Raw genomic sequence first — 21018 nt, 5'->3', positions numbered from 1 at the left:
CCAGCTCCAGAAAGTTAATAGAAGGTTACCTATTCACCATAGTGGGTGGCCGACAGCAGTGAGTAGGGCTTACCAGGATAGTTAGGGTAATTCCCTTAAGAGATATTTTGTATTACGCCTTAGGTTTGCTCTATTCCAACGATCAAGAAGCACCCAGTGCTGATCAGCATCTGGAAACCAACTCGGACGTTGCTGGCCTCATGTTGTTTTTCCAATTTGTCAATTTAGTCCTGAGTAATATGGGATACGTGCTTTAGTTAGTCTATAAGGGTCCAGTATGAAGACCCCAAGGCACATGTGGCAAGAAGTGTGATCATATTTTGAAAATAAGCATTGGAAATTAGTGCATTTTGCACAGTCCTTAAAAACATTTGGCAGAAAGCAGTGTACATACTTTGTTCCAACTGAAGAACAGTATTATTTTTGTCAAACACTAAATAGCCACTGACAAAATAATTTTATTTTTGCCAACCAAGTGAAAATTAGAACAAATTTTCTTTTGAAAAACTAAAATAAAACTAAAATTCAAAACCACTGCCATAATTTCTAGGACTAAAATGGTTTAAACATTTTTTTTTAATATAAATCGCTGGAGTAATTGGGGGTACTGTCAGAGAGGAAGAACTGGGAATACTGACGATGGCTACACTAGATCTGTGGTGGAGGGTGCTTAAATGAAGAAACAAATTGTTTCCTAAGAAAATAATAATAAGTCACAAGATTATAATGAGTTCAAATGAGATTACATGAGCTTGTGAAGTACCAAATTCAGATACATTACAGGCACTGAAGGTATTCTACTCTACTCTACTCGGTTGTTTTCTCATAAGCCTCCCATTGATGATCTACCAACACCAACCCACCTTTCTTAAAGTCAGGTCTCCAAGTTATGAGCTGAATATGGCAGCTGGTGTTTCTAGATACTCTACTTATATAGACTCTTGCTGTACCTCGTAAAAGCACATCCCACTCGCAGGTCTAACTCCTGACGTGCATCCACTGACAGCGCCTCGTTCCGATTAGGCTCTCCCAAATGGTTCATGGCATTGCTAATGTCAGTGTCCGTTATAGCACTGAACTTTGCACGATAAATCACCCTCTCGTTCCCACGAGGAATGTTCATAACGGGTTGAATAGCATCAAGTACCTGAATGAACACAAAAACACACTTCAGTACAATATTGTGAATGATAAGTTTACATAGTGTAAGAAAGTGAACCAAATTAAGCCTGTAGTGGATGTTTTTCACAAATACCAAGCGAGAGTACATCCTGCTACATTGCTCTTCCTTCCCCTCAAGGGATTCTTATTTCCAAATGCCCATTGATTGAAGGAGATGTTCTAAAGTGGTGGTAGTGGTGGTGGTGGGGGGCGGGGTCAGTCTGCCTCACTGAACATGGGGTTAATTGATTCCGCTCACACAAGAGCAGAGTTTGAAATCTGAATGGATCATGCAATTCGCTCTGCAATTCTAAGGCATATTGCCAAGAAAAGGGTATTAGATTTACATTTAATTCCTGAAATCCTCCTCAAGAAGTACTCAGTGCTGATCAGCACCTGAGGAGCTTATGGAAACCTTCTCAGGCAGCTCCAAGACGATTGTGCTGAGGAGATCATGTCTGAAAGGTGCTCCATGTTGCTAGCTAACCTCCTTAGAGGAACCACATTTATTATGCCCTCATTTACAACATATCTGGTGCCAGTCGGTGCCACCATTGGCTCAATGCCAAATCTGCACCAACATCTCTTCAATGTCGTACAACACTGGCAAGTGGTAGCATTTCCACAACATTAATCAGAGCCAGTGTGTGTCCAACTGAATCTCTCGGGCTTTGCACACAACTATCACATTCTAAATAATGTGGGAAAAGAGGTGCAATCGTACTTTACAGGTGTGTTTATGAACCCAAGATAAACGTGGCAAGTTGCAGTGATGTGCTTTGGCGACAAGCATTTTATGCAACTATCACGAGTGTCAGTGAACATAGATAGCACAATATTTGGATTTTTTTTGTCTGATATTGGTGCAGATATTCTGATCCAACTATGGAGATGTAGTTTGTTTTGATGGAGGCATGGCTGCCCAGAGACCATATTGTTGGGGTTACCATAAAATCCATGTTTTTTTCTTTTCCCACCCCACTTTTATTGAACTGAGCCAACAGTATTGTCTGTTTGGATTCTCTCATCAACTTATCCTGAAAAGCAAATCTTAGTATGGGAGATATGTTCCTGATTCTAAATCGGAGTTGTCTGGCCTTTGTGGCTAGATTGCCGATGCCTTTGGGCAATTTATGAGCCCTAGAACATAGCTGGACCCCCCGCACCAAAAATTATAACTTGCATGCAAAGTCAAAATGTCGTAACTTCTTAGCAAATATGTATTTTTGTTAAAATCAAGGCTATCATTGATTTGCAAAGCCAAATGAGAGCAATAACTGCCCCAAATTCTGCATTGGTGTGGACAGAATTCTAGCTGCTTATTTCAATGCATCTGAATGATGGCACCAGATCCCAGCTTCAGAATAGGCAAAAGTAATGGAAGCATCTCACAGCACGGCTAGTAAAGCATATCACAAATACAACAACAACTTGTATTTATATAGTGCCTTTAACATAGTGAAACGTCCCAAGGCGCTTCACAGGAGTATTATGAGACAAGCAATTTGACACCAAGTCACATAAGGAGAAATTAGAGCAGGTGACCAAAAGCTTGGTCAAAAAGGTAGGTTTTAAGGAGTGTCTTGAAGGAGGAAAGAGAGGTAAAGCGGTGGAGAGGTTTAGGTGGGGTGTATTCCAGAGCTTAAGTTTCGGCAACAGAAGGCACGGCCACCAATGGTGGAGCGATTATAATCAGGGATGCTCAAGAGGGCAGAATTAGACGAGCACAAACATCTCGGGGGTGGGCCTTGTGGGGCCGAAGGAGATTTACAGAGAAAGGGAGGGGCAAGGCCATGGAGGGATTTAAAAACAAGGAGTCGAGGCATTGCTTAACTACGAGCTAAGGTAGGTCAGCGAGCACAGGTGTGATGGGTGAGCGAGACTTGGTGCGAGTTAGGACATGGTCAGCCGAGTTTTGGATCACCAGAATGTGGGAGGCCAGCCAGGAGTGCATTGGAATAGTCAAGTCTAGAGGTAACAAAGGCTTGGACGATGCTCTTCTGGAGTCACTTTGCTATCTTTCTCAATCCGCACAAACGCTGAATTTTTGCGCCTAATCTATTCTTAATGACAAGAGTTTCCCTGAAGTGAGTAGTTTTTTGTAATGGGCCATCCTTGCCCAGTTCTCACTAAATGAAAGCTTCTGTTTTGGGTACTGTGACATATAAATGTATTGTTGAGTCTGAGAATAAAAGACCTTACCTCAAAGCAGATGTTTTCTCCTTCCTTGTCACAATCCAGCCACAGCACAATGTAGTCAATGCCTCGCCCTTCTACCTGCGCAAGACAGATACACTTGCGAATGAACGTCATTAAGTGCTCAAACTATTAACTCAACCAGAAAGATTAGACATATGTTGTTGGACAAGCTAAAAGTATGCAGACACACAAGATTAACATTTTAAAATTAGGTGAATCTCACCCAAGATCACAGTGCTATAAAGTTTCAACCAAATTGTATCTGTGTGTAACCCCAATCCTGCTGCATAAGTAGCAACTCCATACATTTAGATAGTGAGAAACCTTACCCAACAAAATAAAAAGAACTGTGTACAGTTCCACAGTAAGGAGCCTGCTGAAAATTAGCTGCAGTTATGCATACTCCAATGTACTTACCTGTACTTGACCACTGTGAGTTGGCGAGTAATGTTTTTAGTACCTGTAAGAACTTCACCATGTTAAGTTTGGGGTTAGCTTCTTTCTTTTCCGTTGGTGCTTTGCTGAAAAGCTCTGCTGGATCAACTTTGTCCCAGTTGTTATATTTACCTGCAAACAGAAAATAAGAGATGGCCTGGATTGCTTCAAACACAAAGATTATATTATACCGAGTGATCCCATTATCACAGGGCACCGAATCATCACCATCATCATAGGCAGTCCCTCGGAATCGAGGAAGACTTGCTTCCACTCTTAGCATGAGTTCTTAGGTGGCTGAACAGTCCAATACGAGAACCACAGTCTCTGTCACAGGTGGGACAGATAGTCGTTGAGGGAAAGGGTGGGTGGGGAGTCTGGTTTGCCACACGCTCTTTCCGCTGCCTACCCTGGATTTCTGCATGCTCTCAGCGATGAGACTCGAGGTGCTCAGCGCCCTCCCGAATGCACTTCCTCCACTTAGGGTGGTCTATGGCCAGGGACTCCCAGGTGTCAGTGGGGATGTCGCACTTTATTAGGGAGGCTTTGAGGGTGCAGGGGCGACAACACCAGAACAGGAAAAGCCATTCAGTTCCCTGTTATCTAAGTCCTGCTCCAGAACCTGATCGGAGGATTTTCCACCTTAATAATTAATAAAACGGTTCAATGTGGATCCGGACCAATGATAAAGCTACACAACACACTGACGAAAGGTCATCGACCTGAAACATTAACTCTGTTTTTCTCGCTCCGCAGATGCCACCTGACCGACTGAGTATTTCCAGCATTTCCTGTTTTTATTTCAGATTTCCAACATCATCAGTATTTTGCTTTTGTACTGTTGCTCTACCACTAGCTGACACCACTGTAAATATACTGCAGTGGGCAGATCAGGCTGGCAGTGCTGATCAGTGGCTGAGAATAAGTCACGTTGAAACAGAAGTGTCTCTTTACTGAAATTCATATTCACCTCCAATCGCAGATCTCCCATTCTTAATCTTATCCTATGCATATATATCATTAATGAGTTAGGCAATATCATTCAGAACAAACATTACAACGGTTTACATAGTTGACTAAGCCAGTGGAAATTTTATTCAGAGTGACTGACCATCACAGCTTCACCACAACCCAGTAATAAACAAAATACCATTGTTCTCGAATGTTTGAGGATATGGAGTACAGTCGTGCCTGCTTTCAGGTATAGTCCTCAAATGAGTATTCATCAATCTGATTTATTTTTTCAAACATAGATTTTGAGAATGAGATTGTGAAATAATAAAATGCTGCAATCTACAGATCTGCACTAGTTCATTCCCCATTCTCTTTACCATCAGCAGCAAACCTGATTTCATAGGATATGGAATGCAATAGTTTGCATCTGGTAATATGAAGAGTGAACCGGGCCTGCATTTTTTATTCAAAACCTGTTAACATTGCCAACGTACCTTTTTCAGTGGCAAAATGGAATTTGTTCTCCTGCTGAATCGCATACAGCTATTAATAACGAAGGGCAGTCACTAAAATAACAAGACGTTATATAAAATAATGCAGCCAGGTTGAAAGGCTCCAGCTACCTAACGTTATGTTAGGATCCTTGGACCAGGCACATGGATGAGCAAGCTTAGGAAGACAACCATTTAGGGTCGCCAACCCTCCAGGACAGTCCCAGAGTCTCCAGGAATTAAAGGTTAATCTCCTGGACACCACTGTGAGCAACCCAGGAGAAAAATCATAGGGGCTTTAATATAATTGGGTTTTAAAAAAAATTTCTTTGAGCACTTTTGTTTATTAGTTCCAAAAATATTGGAGAAGGGGTAAAAAGGCTGTTTGAGGGGGGCGGTTGTAGTCATCTGATGAAACCTTCAGTAACAGGTCCAACCAGAGTTTATAACCCTAGTTGTGATGGAGGCAGCCAATCCAAGAGTTTCAAGTTAGGTTTTCTTCTGCACAGCTATGATCAGTTGACACACCACACCCTCCTCCCCAAGTCTCATAAAACAGAACAGCATTTTATTATTTCACAATCTCATTCTCAAAACCTATGTTTGAAAAAGAAAGCAGATTGGGGAATACTCATTTGAGGACTACCCATCATCATCATAGGCACTCCATCGGAATCGAGGAAGACTTGCTTCCACTTTTAAAATGAGTCCTTAGGTAGCTGAACAGTCCAATACGAGAGCCACAGTCCCTGTCACAGGTGGGACAGATAGTCGTTGAGGGTAAAGGAGGGTGGGACAGATTTGCCGCACGTCCTTTCCGCTGCCTGCGCTTGATTTCTGAATGCTCTCAGCAATGAGACTCGAGGTGCTCAGCGCCCTCCCGGATGCACTTCCTCCACTTAGGGCGGTCTTTGGCCAGGTGGGAATGTTGCACTTTATCAGGGAGGCTTTGAGGGTGTCCTTGTTTCCTCTGCCCACCTTTGGCTCGTTTGCCATGAAGAAGTCCCGAGTAGAGTGCTTGCTTTGGGAGTCTGGCATGCGGACGATGTGGCCTGCCCACTGGAGTTGATCAAGTGTGGTCAGTGCTTCAATGCTGGGGATGTTGGCCTGGTCGAGGACGCTAATGTTGGTGCGTCTGTCCTCCCAGGGGATTTGTAGGATCTTGCAGAGACATCGTTGGTGGTATTTCTCCAGCAACTTGAGGAGACACGGCTGTACTCAGTATCCTCAAACATTAGACAACAATCCGCACCCCTTCCCCAAACAGAAGAAAGCCACACCAGGATCCGCATTACCTATGAAATCCAAGGTCATCACATGACCGCAGACTGACGTCACCTTGAATCGAACGCTCTGCCCCATGAAGGTCCCAGTGTACTCGTGCACAGAGCATACTCCGTTTAACCCTTTCCGGGAGTTCAAGTTACCTGAATGGAAGGCAAATGAAAAACAAGTTCAGTGTGCAGCTAATTCCAGAGGTCTTGCTGAGGCCAAACACAGAGTTCACACACCGAACTCTGTCTGTCAGCTTTACAAACTCCACATTCAAATTCAATCATTTGCAACACATAGAAATGATTTTAATTAGAAGGGCAGCTCCAATGTAGTACCCACCAATCTGATGCACAAGGGTGGATATGCAGAGCTCTCACCTGGACAGGAAGCAAGAGTCACAGTCAGGCAGGACCCAAGTCGCTTAAATGGGGTCCAGCCCGACTGAAATCTGAACTACACTGATCAGTTTCAGACCAGTAACTGCAATCTATAGACAAATTCCTATCTGCTATATTAAACAGGATTAAATATCGCATGGTTCTATTCGAAGAAAAGCAGGTAGTTCTCTCAGTGTTCTGGCCAACACTGCTCGCTCAGCAATACAACCAAATACAACTCAATTGGCCATTCACCTTACTGCTGTTTGCAAGATGTTAAAGCACTCCAAGAGTAATTCAGTGTAAAGCGCTTTGAGTCTTTTTGATGATGCAAGGCACTATATAAATGCAAAGATTTCTTTCTCTTCCTTTTATTCTAAAAATAGTCCAGATACAACACAGAGGGCTGGAAATTCAGCAACCTTACACCGCGTTTTTCGGCAGTATTTCACCATTTTGGGCGGAAAACAGTGTGGCGAAAAATTCCGCGCAGTCTTCCGCCGGTGGTTTTGAAATACCGCTGGGGAACGGACCACCAGCGTGCAAGACCAGAAAAAGCACTTTCACCCCCGAGTCTGGCCACAGCGGTGACCCTTAGATAGCGTCAAAAATAACGCAGAGGAAAAACGTGTCGGTGCAGTCCTTGGAAACGGCAGTAGGTATGATAACCTGCAAAACAGTTAAGTTTAAATTTATTTTTAAATTCTTTTGCAGCGATTCACTAGAAAAGGGTCTTGTGAATGTTTTGCGATTTTTTATTGTTTGGGAAAATATCTTTTATGTTTCTCCCCCCCCGCCCTCCCTAGGCTCAACTCGCAGCGATATCGGCCTCAGAGAAAAGTTGCAGAAAAAGCAAGGTTTACGCTGCGAATCTTCGTGCAATGCCGATTTTTCCCGCCGGGCGGATTTTCCCCCATTTTTTCTTGAATTTTCCACCTCGAAATGATAGCGGAGTCATTACGTTTTTTTTGGCGAAATACCGGTGATAGTGGTATTTTACAAATTTCCAGCCCCAAGTGAGTTCCAAAACCAAAATTCCATCGATTTAAAATTGATAGGTGATTAAATTTTAGGATCCACCATTGTACAAATTAAATGCTGCCCTACAGAACACACAGGGTGTTGTATCAATACAGGTTGAACCTCCCTTATCCAGAACCCTCGGGACCTGGCCTGTTCTGGATAAGGGATTTTTCGGACGAGGGGTGGTCACGTTAAATTGGATGGTACAGGTACTGAGCAAGGGGATAACAGGGCTGGCTGACTTGGGGCTGGGAGTGCGGCAGAGAGATCATGGGGGGCGGGGGGTGGCTGTGGATCGTGGGGTCAGACCAGCGATTACGGGAGTCGGCAGCGAGGAAGGACTTCAATTTGTTCATGTCGGAATTCTGTGCATGCACCACCCGGTGGCCAGGAATGGTTCCAGACCAGGGGTGGTTCAGGACAAAGGAGTTCCGGACAAAGAAGGTTCTACAGTTGGCCACAAAGCGCAATTATCCAAAAAGTTTTGAATGGATTAGCACAAGAACAATAAGGTTCTTCACTGGTGATGGATAGACCCAGTGGACAATTCAGAAATATTAAGAAAACTCTCACTAGTTCAGAAGCAAACTGCTCTATTTTCCTGCCACAATAGATTTTTCAGTTTGCCAGGACGATTTAAACAAAATATCTATTCAATAAAACTGTCCTTTTATGGATGAATATTTCTACAGCGTCTAAAAAATAAAAATAAATATGGGGTAAAAATAAGAAATGCACAGCCGGTCAGAAAGAGGCGATGGGGCAGCTGTTTGGGTGGCCACCCTGTATGAGGGCTCACCCTGCCTCTCTTCCGCGGTTACATCCGAACCAGGGTGTCCCGAGAGATGGAGCACGCGGTGTCCACCGGTACGCTCGCGGCCTTCCGTGGGAGGTGGGCGCCGTAGGGACTGGAGCGCATCATCACCCTCGGAAACCAAATTTTAATTTGAACCATATAATGTCTAAAGTTTAATTTGTTTAAGTTTGTCGGTTTTAGTGCCCCCCCCCCCTTTAATCAAGGGGCACTTGATTTAATGATTTATTGTTTTACAGGTATGAGGACTCAATTCATTTTGAATTACAACAAAGGGTCCCCAACTGAAACATCAACCTACCTTTTCCCTCTCAAAGTAGCCCGTGCATTTCCAGCATCTAGCATTCCCAATTCTCCTATTGCAGCTCGGATTTTCTTTCCTCCCCTGAAGGTGTTTCTGGGGTATGGATGCACCAGCACTTGCCCCTCTCTGGTCCCTTGCCCAAGCAGCCATTAATTGAAAGCAAGGGACATCACAGCTGAGCTGACAGCTGCCCATACTCAACATTCACCAAGATGAACGTACTGTGATTAGCAGCAGGAAGCCGGGCTGATTTTCCATTCCTTACTTTAAGGGTGTGAATTACGGTGCCCTCGCAACTGCCCCACGGAGATCCGCTAACTGGCCACAGAATGGTGGTCAAACCTGGACCTCAACCACTCACTAGGAACACAGGAACAGAGATCCTGGATGGTACTTCCCCCTCTAGCCAAGGAGCACGGAGGTACTTGTGGGAAGTATTAATAATGTCCATGGGAATCTCACGCCTCGTACCCTGCTCCTAAACAACCACAGCATCAGAAGGCATCCTGTGGTTTCCACATTGCATTCTTTTCCCTCCTGTTCAACTTTATAGATGTAATACGAGTTGAAAATTAATACAATATTTCACAGGACCAATTGTTACTGTCTCACTGGACAGAAGTGTAAATCACCAAAACAAATCCAACTCTCTTTAGTCTGCACTTGAGGGAGCAAATCTACCGTAGCACTAGTCCCAAAAGCTCTCTGCTACCTCAAACTGCACCCACCAACTACTGTGAATTACAACTGAAATTATCCAGGAGATCCCAATGAGCTTAACAGTCTACATAGTAACTAAAATACATTAACGTAGATGCTAAATTAGCCAATTACTGGTCTAATTCACAGGTGGTATTCCTGTATATAAAAAGGCTCACTGTGGACACACAGCACATTCGCCAGAACGTTTCGCAAACCCATTAGATTCTCTGAAATCTGCAGTCGGTGCCATGAGGATAACCATGTCTTTTCTGAAGGTAAGAGTTTCACTGTTGCATGCAGTTTTCTGTTCTCAGGAGGAACTTTTATGTAGACTCATAACATTTTATAGCACAGGAGGAGGCCATTTGGCCCATCACATCTGTGCCAGATCTCAGCTATCCACTTAGTCCTATGTGTTTCAGGAGCTATCAAAAGCATCCTTTTTGTATCACTGATATGCTGTCGGGTATACAAACTGTTCCTCATTCTAATCTCAAACAGATTTTTAATTTTCCTCCCCATCTCTCAAAGGCAGTGATCCTTGTTTGACTAACTTGATTGAGTTTTTTTTAAATGAGGTAATGGAGAAGGTGGACTTTCAAAAGGTGTTTGATAAAGTATCACAAATAGGGTAATTGGCTAAACTAAAGCCCATGAGATAAAAGGGGCAGGAGCAGTATGGCTAGAAAGTTGGCTAAGGGATAGAAAACATGGCTGTTTTTCAGACTGGAGGGAGGTATACAATGATGTTCCCCAGGGTTCAGAACTATGACTACTGCTGTTTTTGATATCTATAATGATTTAGACTTGGGATTACAGGGCACAATTTTGAAATTTGCAGATGAGACAAAACTTGGAAGTGTAGTAAACAGTGAGGAGATAATAATAGACTTCAAGAGGATACAGATAGGTTGGTGGAATTGGCGCATACATGGCAGATGAAATTCAACACTGAAAAGTGAGAGGCGATACATTTTGGTAGGAAGAATGAGGAGAGACCATAAATACTAAATGGTACAATTTTACAGGGGGTGCAAGAACAGGGAGACCTGAGGTGTTTGTGCACAAATCTTTGAAGGTGGCAGGACAGGTTAACAAAGCATCTGGGATCCTGGGCTTTATAAATAGCAGCAGAGTACAAAAGCTACGAAGTTATGCTAAACCTAAATAAAACACTCGTTCAGCCCCAGCTGGAGTATTGTGTTCAATTCTGGGCACCGCACTTTAGGAAAGATGTGAAGGCTTTGGAGAGGGCACGGAAGAGATTTACTAGAATGGTTCCAGGGATGAGGGGTTTCAGCTATGTGGAACGACTGGAGAAGATGGGGTTGTTCTCCTTGGGGCAGAGAAGGCGAAGAGGAGATTTGATAGAGGTGTTTAAAACCATGAAGAGTTTAGATAGAGTAAATAAAGAGAAACAGTTTCCAATGGCTGAAAATTGATAATCAGAGCGCACAGATTTAAGGTGATTGGCAAAGCAACTGGAGGCGATACGAGGAAAAACTTTTTTACACAATGAGTGGTTAGGATTTGAAATGCATTGCCTGATAGGGTGGTGGAAATGGCTTCAAAAGGAAATTAGATAAATATTTGAAGCAGTAAAAAACTGCAGGGATATGGGGAAAGAGCAGGGAGTGAGCCTAACTGGATTGCTCTTCGAAAGAGCCGGTGCAGACTCGATGGGCCGAATGGCCTCGTTCTGTGCAGTGCTATTCTATGATTCTACGAAACTTGACTTGACTTCTCCAACACACACCTGACTGGCCTGCCATTTTCCACCCTCCATGAACTTAAGCTCATCCAAAATTCTGATGCCCGTATCCTAACTCAAAGCAGGTCCTGTTCACCCATCGCCCTGTGCTCGCTGACCTACATTGACTCCCAGTGAAGCAACAACTCGATTTAAAAATTCTCGCCCCTTCCTGTCTCTGCAACCTCTCCAGCTGTACAACCCTCTGAGATATCTGCACTCTTCCAATTTTGGCCTCTTGCGCATCCCTAATTTTAAATCGCTCCACAATTAGTGGCCGTGCCTTCAGCTGCTGAGGTCCTAAGCTCTGCAATTCCCTCCCTAAACCTCTCCACCTCTCTAACACACTTCCTCCTTTAAAACACTCCTTAAAACCTGCCCCAATATCTTCTTGGGTGTCAAATTCTGCTGGTTAATGCTCATGTGAAGCACCTTAGACGTTTTACTATGTTAAAGGCAGTATATAAACACGAGTTATTGTTGTTAATAGGTACCTGACACTCTCTGGCGCTTCACCCAACTGTCTATTTCTCACAAGAGCCTCGACAATGAACATTGGAGACTATTTGACTGTGGGGGGTATCAGCCGAGCCTTATTGTACCCTCAAAGTGAAAGAGCTATCCACGTTTCAAACTTAAATTCAAGGAGTACCAGACAGTAAGATCGGCAGTTGTTCGAAGCTTTGAACAGAAACCAAGTATGTGCACACTGCCCTCATATATGCTTGTAGAAGAAGCTGTGTGATTGCAGCACAATCAGTCTCACTGGCATTTTGTCTTGTACATTGAGTGATGGAATGAGTTTCAGACGGACAGCAGCAATGAGGTTTGACATTTCACAAGTATAACTCTCATGGCTGCAGGTAGTACATTTAGAGAGAGATGGTCCTGAGATTTCCCAGAGCACGATTCATGCTCTAACAATCCAGGTCCAGTGAAGGGTGGTTGACTCTGTGGAAGTCCCAATAACAAGAGAGACATTATACAATGCTCCATCGCAGGTGCTCACTGGTGGCATTTTGGATTGATATAGAGTGTAAAGGTGCACAGGCTTGGCTTAAGCACCAGGCACTCCGGCTGTGTTGCTCCAATCATGGCCTTGTAGAGTGGTTGTCAAACCGTGGAGTGCATCCCACTAGGCTAAGCACACTGGGCACGATGAGGGGCAAGTTAACTGAGACAGAATAGAGTGGAAAGCTTCCAATTTTAGCTCCCACATATCTTGCAATATTTGAAGCATAGTGGTTCTTTTAAACCTTGTTTGTGGTACAGGTACAATACTCACACTCTACTTAACCAGCCCCAAGTCATTTACACGGTCAAAAATAAGTGATTTTACTACAAGAGTAGAACAATTGGGTGCAACATAGTCACGTTCAATGTAAAAATAGAAAATAATAGAGACAAAGATAGGGGTGATGGACTCGAAAGAGGTGCAGTGAGACAAGAAGGATTCTGGCCCAAATTAACTGGAGAGAAAAGTTAGCAAACAGATTGACCATTCAGCAATGAGAAATCTTCAAATATGAGATGGACAGAACACAAAATAAATAGATTACCAAAAGGCAAACATCAAAGTTTTGTCGATAAAGAAAGAGATTAAAACTACATTGACGCTTAAAAGGGAGTAATAATATTGAAGATAGTCATGAGGAATATAGAATGTATAGTGGTATTGAAGCATTGACCACACACGATCAGCTCTACTGGGCAGGCCACACTGTTTGCATGCCTGACACGAGACTCCCAAAGAAAGCGCTGTACTCGGAACTCCTTCACGGCAAACGAGCCAAAGGTGGGCAGAGGAAACGTTACAAGGACACCCTCAAAGCCTCCCTGATATAGTGCAACATCCCCACCGACACCTGGGAGTCCCTGGCCAAAGATCACCCTAGGTGGAGGAAGTGATCCGGGAGGGCGCTGAGCACCTCGAGTCTCATTGCCGAGAGCATGCAAAAATCAATCGCAGTCAGCAGAAAGAGCATGCGGCAAACCAGTCCCTCCCACCCTTACCCTCAACGACTGTCTGTCCCACCTGTGACAGGGACTGTGACTCTCGTATTGGACTGTTCAGCCACCTAAGAACTCATTTCTAGAGTGGAAGCAAGTTTTCCAAGGCACTGCCTATGATGATGATATTTAGTGGTGAGATGATTAGTATGGCTAAAAGGGAATGTGAAAAAAGACCAGCAGATAATATAAAAAGGAAATTTTAAGTACTTTTATAAATACATAAACGGTAAAAGAATAGTTAGAGATAATAAGACCACTTAGGGATGAAGGAATGAGTTTAACTGCAGAGGATTATGGTATGACAGAGATACCAAATCAATATTTTGCTGGTGATTGTAGGTGTATGAGAAGGATGTGGAATACTGTCAGAGATCACTGCAGAAAAGGAATTGGTTCTAAAAATGTTTTAATTGTTAACAGTCTAAAATGAAATACAGGTTGAACCTCCCTTATCCAGAACCCTCGGGACCTGGCCTGTTCTGGATAAGGGATTTTTCTGAACAAGGGGTGGTCACGTTAAATTGGATGGTACAGTGGCTGGAAGTACGGCAGAGAGATCGTTTTGGGGGCGGGGGGGGGGGGGGGGGGCGTGGAGGGGCAGTGGATCGCAGGGTCAGGCCAGCGATTGCGGGAGTCGGCAGCGAGGAAAGACTTCAATTTGTTCATGTCGGAGTTCTGCGTGGCCGGGAATGGTTCCAGATAAGGGAGGTTCAACCTGTACTGTAATCTGGTTACTTGAGTTAGTAATGAAAAGAACTTTGGACAACTTCGTCTGTGTTCTGAGATTTGGAGAATGCAGCCAAATGGCGGAACCAGATTGTGTGCAACCTCAGCATCCTATTCGTCCACGAGTGGAGCTTCAACCCCCACATCTTCTCTATCACTGACTACTTCTACCTCCACAATATTAATCACTTCTATCTCTATTTACCACAGCTGAAACCTTTATCCACAATTGTCACCTTGAGACTAGATTCCTCTGTTCCAGCGTCCAAACTAGCTCCTTGCGGCTTTCTGAAAGTCAAGAAAACATGTCCAAAGCTCAACTGCCCATAACTATTTTGGTGTAAACTGTAAATCAAGTGCCCCCTTTTTAAAGAGGTACTAAAACCGATAAATTTAAACAAATTAAACTTTAGACATTAAGGATCAAATTAAAATTTGGTTGCCGGGGGTGATGATGCACTCCAGTCCCTCCGGTGCCCACCTCTCACGGAAGGCCGCGAGCATACCGGTGGGATACCGTGTGCTCCACCTCCAGGGACACCCTGGCTCGGATGTAACCGCGGAAGAGAGGCAGGCAGTCGGGCTGAACGACCCTTTCGACCGCCTCAACTGCACATATCCTGGCCCTCAAGTTTCACTTGCAATTACTGTCATACTTGCTGACCTACGAGTCTCTGTCCTCCAACCCATTGATTTTCATCCTCAAATCCTTCCACGGCCCCACCTAGCCTTCTATCCCCTCGCACTCTTCGATTCTCTGATTCTAGCCTTTTGAGCATACTTGCCTCCCTTTGCCCCACAATGAGTCGTCGAGCCTTCCGCCTCCTCGACCATACCATCTGAAAATGTCTCCCCATTCGACTTCGCTCCCTCCTCTTTAAACAACCTTTCTAACTCTCCCTTACCTTTTGTAAAGCACCTTGGGACCATTTCTATGTTAAAGTCAACTATAAATGCATGGTGATGTTGTTAAAGCAGTTTAAATGGTTGTGCATTCAATGCAGCCCAGACAACCTGTGGTGTACAAAGAATTACACTGAATGTGCAACACAGAAACAGGCCATTCAGCCCAACTGGCCAATGCCCATGTTTATGTTCTACACGAGCCACCTCCCACTCCTCTTCTTTTAGCCCTATTAGCATAATCATCTATCCCTTTCTCCTTCATGTGTTTATCTACCTTTCCCTTAAATGCATCAATGGAGCATAGTTCCCATTCACCCATTACCCCTGGCAGACATGTTGCTAAACTCCATTCAGGTTTGCAATTCAAGGCTGCTTTCGTACGGCAAGGCAAAATTAATGGACCTAGAAACATAGAAATTTACAGCGCAGGAGGCCATTTCGGTCCATCGTGTCCACCCCAGCCGACAAAGAGCCGCATGGCCCTTGGTCAGCAGCCCTAAAGGCTACCTATAAACCTATGAACAATGACGGAAAGGCAAAGAGTACCCGGCCCAACCAGTCCACCTCACACAACTGCGACACCCCTTATACTGAAACATTCTAAACTCCACCCCAACCGGAGCCATGTGATCTCCTGGGAGAGGCAAAAACCAGATTAGAAACCGAGGCAAATTTAGGGAGAAAAAAATCTGGGAAAATTCCTCTCCAACCCATCCAGGCGATCGAAACTAGTCCAGATCATCCTGGCCGTATTCTATTCCCTGCAGTACTTCTTATATCTGCGCCGTCCAACAAAAGGTCATCCAGTCTAATCCCAATTATCAGCTCTAGGTCTGTAACCCTGCAGGTTACAGCACTTTAAGTACCCATCCAACCATCTCTTAAAAGTGGTGAGGGTTTCTGCATCCACCACTCTTCCAGGCAGCGAGTTCCAGATCCCTACAACCCTCTGCATAAAGAAGCCCCCCTCAAATCCCCTTTAAACCTTCCACCAACCACCTTAAAATCACCTTTAGCTTAAACAAAACTAGTATTTCTGTAATTACCTGGCACCTGCGCAGCAACTAACCAAGGTGACTTGTTTGAAATCCGTTCAGTACGCAGGAACTGCTGCCACCGACCCATGCCTCTTACTGCATGGTGCGATGGTTTGGAGCATCAATTGATTCTGAAGCAAGACCCTACCTGTGTTTGTGACACACAATAAGAAAGTTACTGAAAAACTCCATCCTTAGCATTTAGTAGTCCAGCACCGTACTAAGTGACAGCTTGGTTCAGTGGTACAGCTCTCGCCTGAGTTAGAACATTGTGGGTTCAAACCCCAATCCTGCACATAATCAAGGCTGTCACTTCAGCGCATTAACTGAGGAATTGCTGCACTATTGGAGATGCTGAGATGTTAAACTGAGGCCCATCTATTTGCTCAGTTGGACGTAAAAGATCCCATGACACTAGTCCATAAAGTGCAGGAGATTTCTCTCAGTGTCCTGGCCAACATTCATCCCTCAACCATCACCACCAAAAGTAGATTATCTGCTCGCTTATCTCATTTGCTAATCCTGGGATCTTGCTGTTGCACACATCTACTGCCACATCAGCCTACATTACAACAGTGACCAAGCTTTACAAAGCCAGTGGTTGGCTGTAAAGCGCTTTAACGTGTCCCCAATCGCCACCTTGCCGCTCACAAACACCCACAGCACCAGTGATGAAGCTTTGCCCCGGCTCCAGCGGGCCTGGGATCCGCGTTACTTCATTGGGAAAGCCGAAACTCAAAGGGAGCAGCGGCACATTCCTGGGGTTGCTGCCCGCGGCTCACTTACCCCGTGACAGGATCTTGGCAATGGACTGAGATAGAGACGGTTTCTCGGCCACCATCAGCACCGTCTTCATCGCGCCGGCCTCACACAGCACCGCCACTCTCAGGCCGTCGCCATGACATCATCCACACTTCCTGCGCACGTACCGGCACTTCCGATTCCCACCGCTCCCCGGCCTATTTCCATGGTAACCGCGGCCTTGGGCCTGGGTAGCAGCAGCTCACCTGCGCGCTCTCTGCAGGCCGGTGCTGTGAGTCGCGGCTCGCAGCGAAACACACGAAGGAGCTGGGAGATGGGGGGGGAAAACAAAGCATTTCTCACCATTTGACAAGTAATAACTGGCGCCTCATCAGCTCCAAAAACACTCCAGGTAGGTACCATCCAGTGGATTGGGTTGGTTTGGGAGTCCAGTGATTGTTAATTCTGTACCACCAACAGACCCCGGTCAGTTCATGAAATTAAAAAAACACAAGTTGCGGAAACACTCGGCCGGTCAGGCAGCATCTGCGGAGAGAGAAACGGAGGGTTAATGTTTCAGGTTGGTGACCTATGGTCCCGAAACGTCAAGCCTGCCCTTCTCTCTCACTCCACAGCTACTGCCACCTCAGTGAACCCAACTCCTCCCTCCCCACCCTTCCCCCATCCAACCCACCTCCACCCCACCCTTCCCCCATCCACCCCACCCTTCCCCCATCCAACCCACCCTTCCCCCATCCAACCCACCTCCACCCCACCCTTCCCCCATCCAACCCTTCCCCCATCCAACCCACCTCCACCCCACCCTTCCCCCATCCAACCCACCTCCACCCCACCCTTCCCCCATCCAACCCACCTCCACCCCTCCCCCATCCAACCCACCTCCACCCCACCCTTCCCCCATCCAACCCACCTCCACCCCACCCTTCCCCCATCCAACCCACCTCCACCCCACCCTTCCCCCATCCAACCCACCTCCACCCCACCCTTCCCCCATCCAACCCACCTCCACCCCACCCTTCCCCCATCCAACCCCCCTTCCCCCATCCAACCCCCCTTCCCCCATCCAACCCCCCTTCCCCCATCCAACCCCCCTTCCCCCATCCAACCCCCCTTCCCCCATCCAACCCCCCTTCCCCCATCCATCCAACCCCCCTCCATCCCCCCCTTCCCCCATCCATCCCCCCTTCCCCCATCCATCCCCCCTTCCCCCATCCACCCATCCCCTTCCCCCATCCACCCATCCCCTTCCCCTATCCCCTTCCCCCATTCCACCCTCCCCTTCCCCCATCCAACCCCCCTCCTTCCCCATCCAACCCCCTCCATCCCCTCCTTCCCCCATCCAACCCACCTCCCAAGCCCCCATCCAACCACCTCCTCACCAGACGGTGGATCACTAACCAGAGGGAGCTAAAGACAATGGCCCCAATAAACGTGGCTATTAGCGAGGAAGACTTGCTTTCACTCCCGAAGTGAGATCTTTGGTGGCTGAACAGTCCAATATGGAAACCACAGACCCTGTCACAGGTGGGGCAAACAGTCGCCGAAGGAAGGGGTGGATGGGACTGGTTTGCCGCACGCTCCTTCCACTGCTTGCACTTTGTTGAGACACGAGGTGCTCAGCGCCCTCCCAGATGCACTTTCTCCACTTAGGGCTGTCTTTGGCCAGGGATTCCCAGGTATCAGTGGTGATGTTGCACTTTATCAGGGAGGCTTTGAGGGTGTCCTTGTAAAGTTTCTGCTGCCCACCTTTGGCTCGTTTGCCATGAAGAAGCTCCGCATAGAGCACTTGCTTTGGGAGTCTTGTGTCTGGCATGCGAACTATGTGGACTGCCCAGCAAAGCTGATCAAGATAGGACCCCTTTGCCACCCCAGTCTCTGAGTCAACTGAAAGAATTCAATATCTTTAAAGAAATATGTTGAACCCTGATAAGATATTTAACGTTGCCACAAACTGCAGAATTGGGAGCAATTAACTTAGAATAGAGAAGGTGCACAGTTTAGATTTAACTGCTGCAGGAGGTGATGAATGTGTGGAACAGACTGACCATGGAGGCAGGGAAGAAGCTTGTGTGGAAATTGGTCATTAGTTTTTGTCAGCAGCCGAATGATTGTAGTCTTCTCCCAAATACTAAGAACCTTTAATCTTTGACCTTGGATTTCTCCCAGTGCAGGCACAACCATGCCAAGTAACCTTATTGTATTAATGTACTCCTCCTACAAGCGATATGTAATCACAATGTTCAGCAGATTCATAATATATATATGTGTATGTAAATTTTTTAAGTTCATTAAAAAAAGAACCCCTTATTAATTTAAGGTGCAGTGGCACAGCATATCCAGGAGGTGGGGCTAACCATCTGTAGTGCTGCATGATTTCATTTTGCTGAAAGTGTCCAGACATGCCACAATCTGTGTCTCAGATTTAGTAGACACTTATAGAATTATCTGCAGATTAATTTCACCATCTTTTGTGACAGTCAGTGTATGTTTTATTTTGTGTTCATTCATGGGATATGGGTGCTGCTGACAAGGCCAGCATTTATTGCTCATCCTTAATTGCCCTCGAAACGGTGGTGGTGAGCCACCGCCTTGAACTGCTGCAGTCCGACAGGTGAAGGTACTCCCACAGTGCTGTTAAGGAGGGAGTTCCAGGATTTTGACCCAGCGACAATGAAGGAATGGCGATATATTTCCAAGTCAGGATGGTGTGCGACTTGCAGCTGAACTTGGAAGTGGTGGTGTTCCCATGCGCACCTTCTCGGTTGTTCAACTCCCTTGTCCTTCTAAGGTTGTTGAGGTCGTGGGTTTGGGAGGTGCTGTCAAAGAAGCCTTGGCGAGTTGCTGTATTATATTTTGTAGATGCGACACTGAAGTCACGGTGTGGAGGAAGTGAATGTTTTTATGGTCAAATCAAGTGGCTTTGTCCTGGATGGTGTCAAGCTTCTTGAGTGTTGTTGGAGCTGGACTCCTCCAGGCAGGTGGAGAGTATTCCATCACACTTCTGACTTGTGCCTTTGTAGATGGTAGAAAGGCTTTGGGGAGTCAGCAGATGAGTCACTCGCTGCAGAATACCCAGCCTCCGATCTGCTTTTGTTGCTACAGTATTTATGTGGTTGGTCCAGTTCAGTTTCTGGTCAATGGTGACTCCCAGGATGTTGATGGTCAGCTATTCGGTGATGGTAATGCCGTTGGTTATCATGGGACAGTGGTTAGACTGTCTTGTTGGAGATAGTCATTGCCTGGCACTTGTGTGGCGCGAATGTTACTTGCCGCTTATCAGCCCAAGCCTGAATGTCGTCCAGGTCTTGCTTCATACGGGCATGAACTGCTCCATTATCTGAGGAATTGCAAATGGCATTGAACACTGCAGTCATCAGCGAACATCCCCACTTCTGAACTTATGATGGAGAGAAGGTCATTAATGAAGCAGCTGATGATGGTTGGGATCACCTCAATGCCCTGAGGAACTCCTGCAGCAGTGTCCTGGGGCTGAGATGATTGGCATCGAACAACCGCAACCATCTTCCTTCGTGCTAGGTATGACTTCAGCCACTGGAGTTTACCCCTCCCTCCGACTCCCATTGACTTCAATTTTACTAGGGCTCCTTGATGCCACACTCCGTCAAATGCTGCCTTGATGTCAAAGGCAGTCACTCTCGCCTCACCTTTGGAATTCAGCTCTTTTGTCCATATTTGGACCAAGGCTGTAATGAGGTCTGGAGCCGAGTGGTACTGGTGGAACCCAAACAGAGCATCTTTGAGCAGATTATTGGTGAGTAAGTGCCATTAGATAGCACTGTCAACGACACCTTCCATCACTTCGCAGATGATTGAGGGTAGGTTGATAGGGTAGTAATTGGTCGGATTGGATTTGTCCTGCTTTTTGTGGACAGGACATACTTGGGCATTTTTCCACTTTGTTGGGTAGACGCCAGTATTTTAGCTGCACTGGAACAGCCTGGCTAGAGGCCCGGCTAGTTCTGGAGCACAAGTCTTAAACACTATAACCAGGATGTTGTCTGGGCCCATAGCCTTTGCTGTATCCAGTATGTTCAGCTTTTGCTTGCTATCACCTTGGAGTGAATCAAA

At 45.8% G+C, this 21018-nt stretch overlaps 1 protein-coding gene and 1 long non-coding RNA gene across 2 annotated transcripts in view; one reads left to right on the top strand and one right to left on the bottom strand.

Annotated features, from left to right (window-relative positions):
* top3b (DNA topoisomerase III beta) overlaps window positions 1-17102 on the bottom strand; it is a 40922-nt gene extending 23820 nt beyond the window's left edge. Inside the window, exons 1-5 of the mRNA XM_070888317.1 lie at window positions 16954-17102; window positions 6536-6667; window positions 3821-3927; window positions 3364-3438; window positions 951-1147 (exon numbers count right to left, since the gene is read on the bottom strand). Of these exons, the coding sequence (XP_070744418.1) occupies window positions 951-1147; window positions 3364-3438; window positions 3821-3927; window positions 6536-6667; window positions 16954-17023 (581 nt within the window). The 5' untranslated portion in view covers window positions 17024-17102. The remainder of the gene's footprint in view (window positions 1-950; window positions 1148-3363; window positions 3439-3820; window positions 3928-6535; window positions 6668-16953) is intronic.
* A 16-nt stretch (window positions 17103-17118) lies between these two features.
* The window catches only part of LOC139268223 (uncharacterized), a 46247-nt gene continuing 42347 nt past the window's right edge, over window positions 17119-21018 (top strand). The window contains exon 1 of the long non-coding RNA XR_011593988.1: window positions 17119-17320. This is a non-coding gene — a long non-coding RNA (uncharacterized lncRNA). The remainder of the gene's footprint in view (window positions 17321-21018) is intronic.

This window comes from Pristiophorus japonicus, chromosome 8 (assembly GCF_044704955.1).
Source record: "Pristiophorus japonicus isolate sPriJap1 chromosome 8, sPriJap1.hap1, whole genome shotgun sequence".
Lineage (NCBI taxonomy): Eukaryota > Metazoa > Chordata > Chondrichthyes > Pristiophoridae > Pristiophorus > Pristiophorus japonicus.
This window is presented reverse-complemented; position numbering and strand designations above follow the sequence as displayed.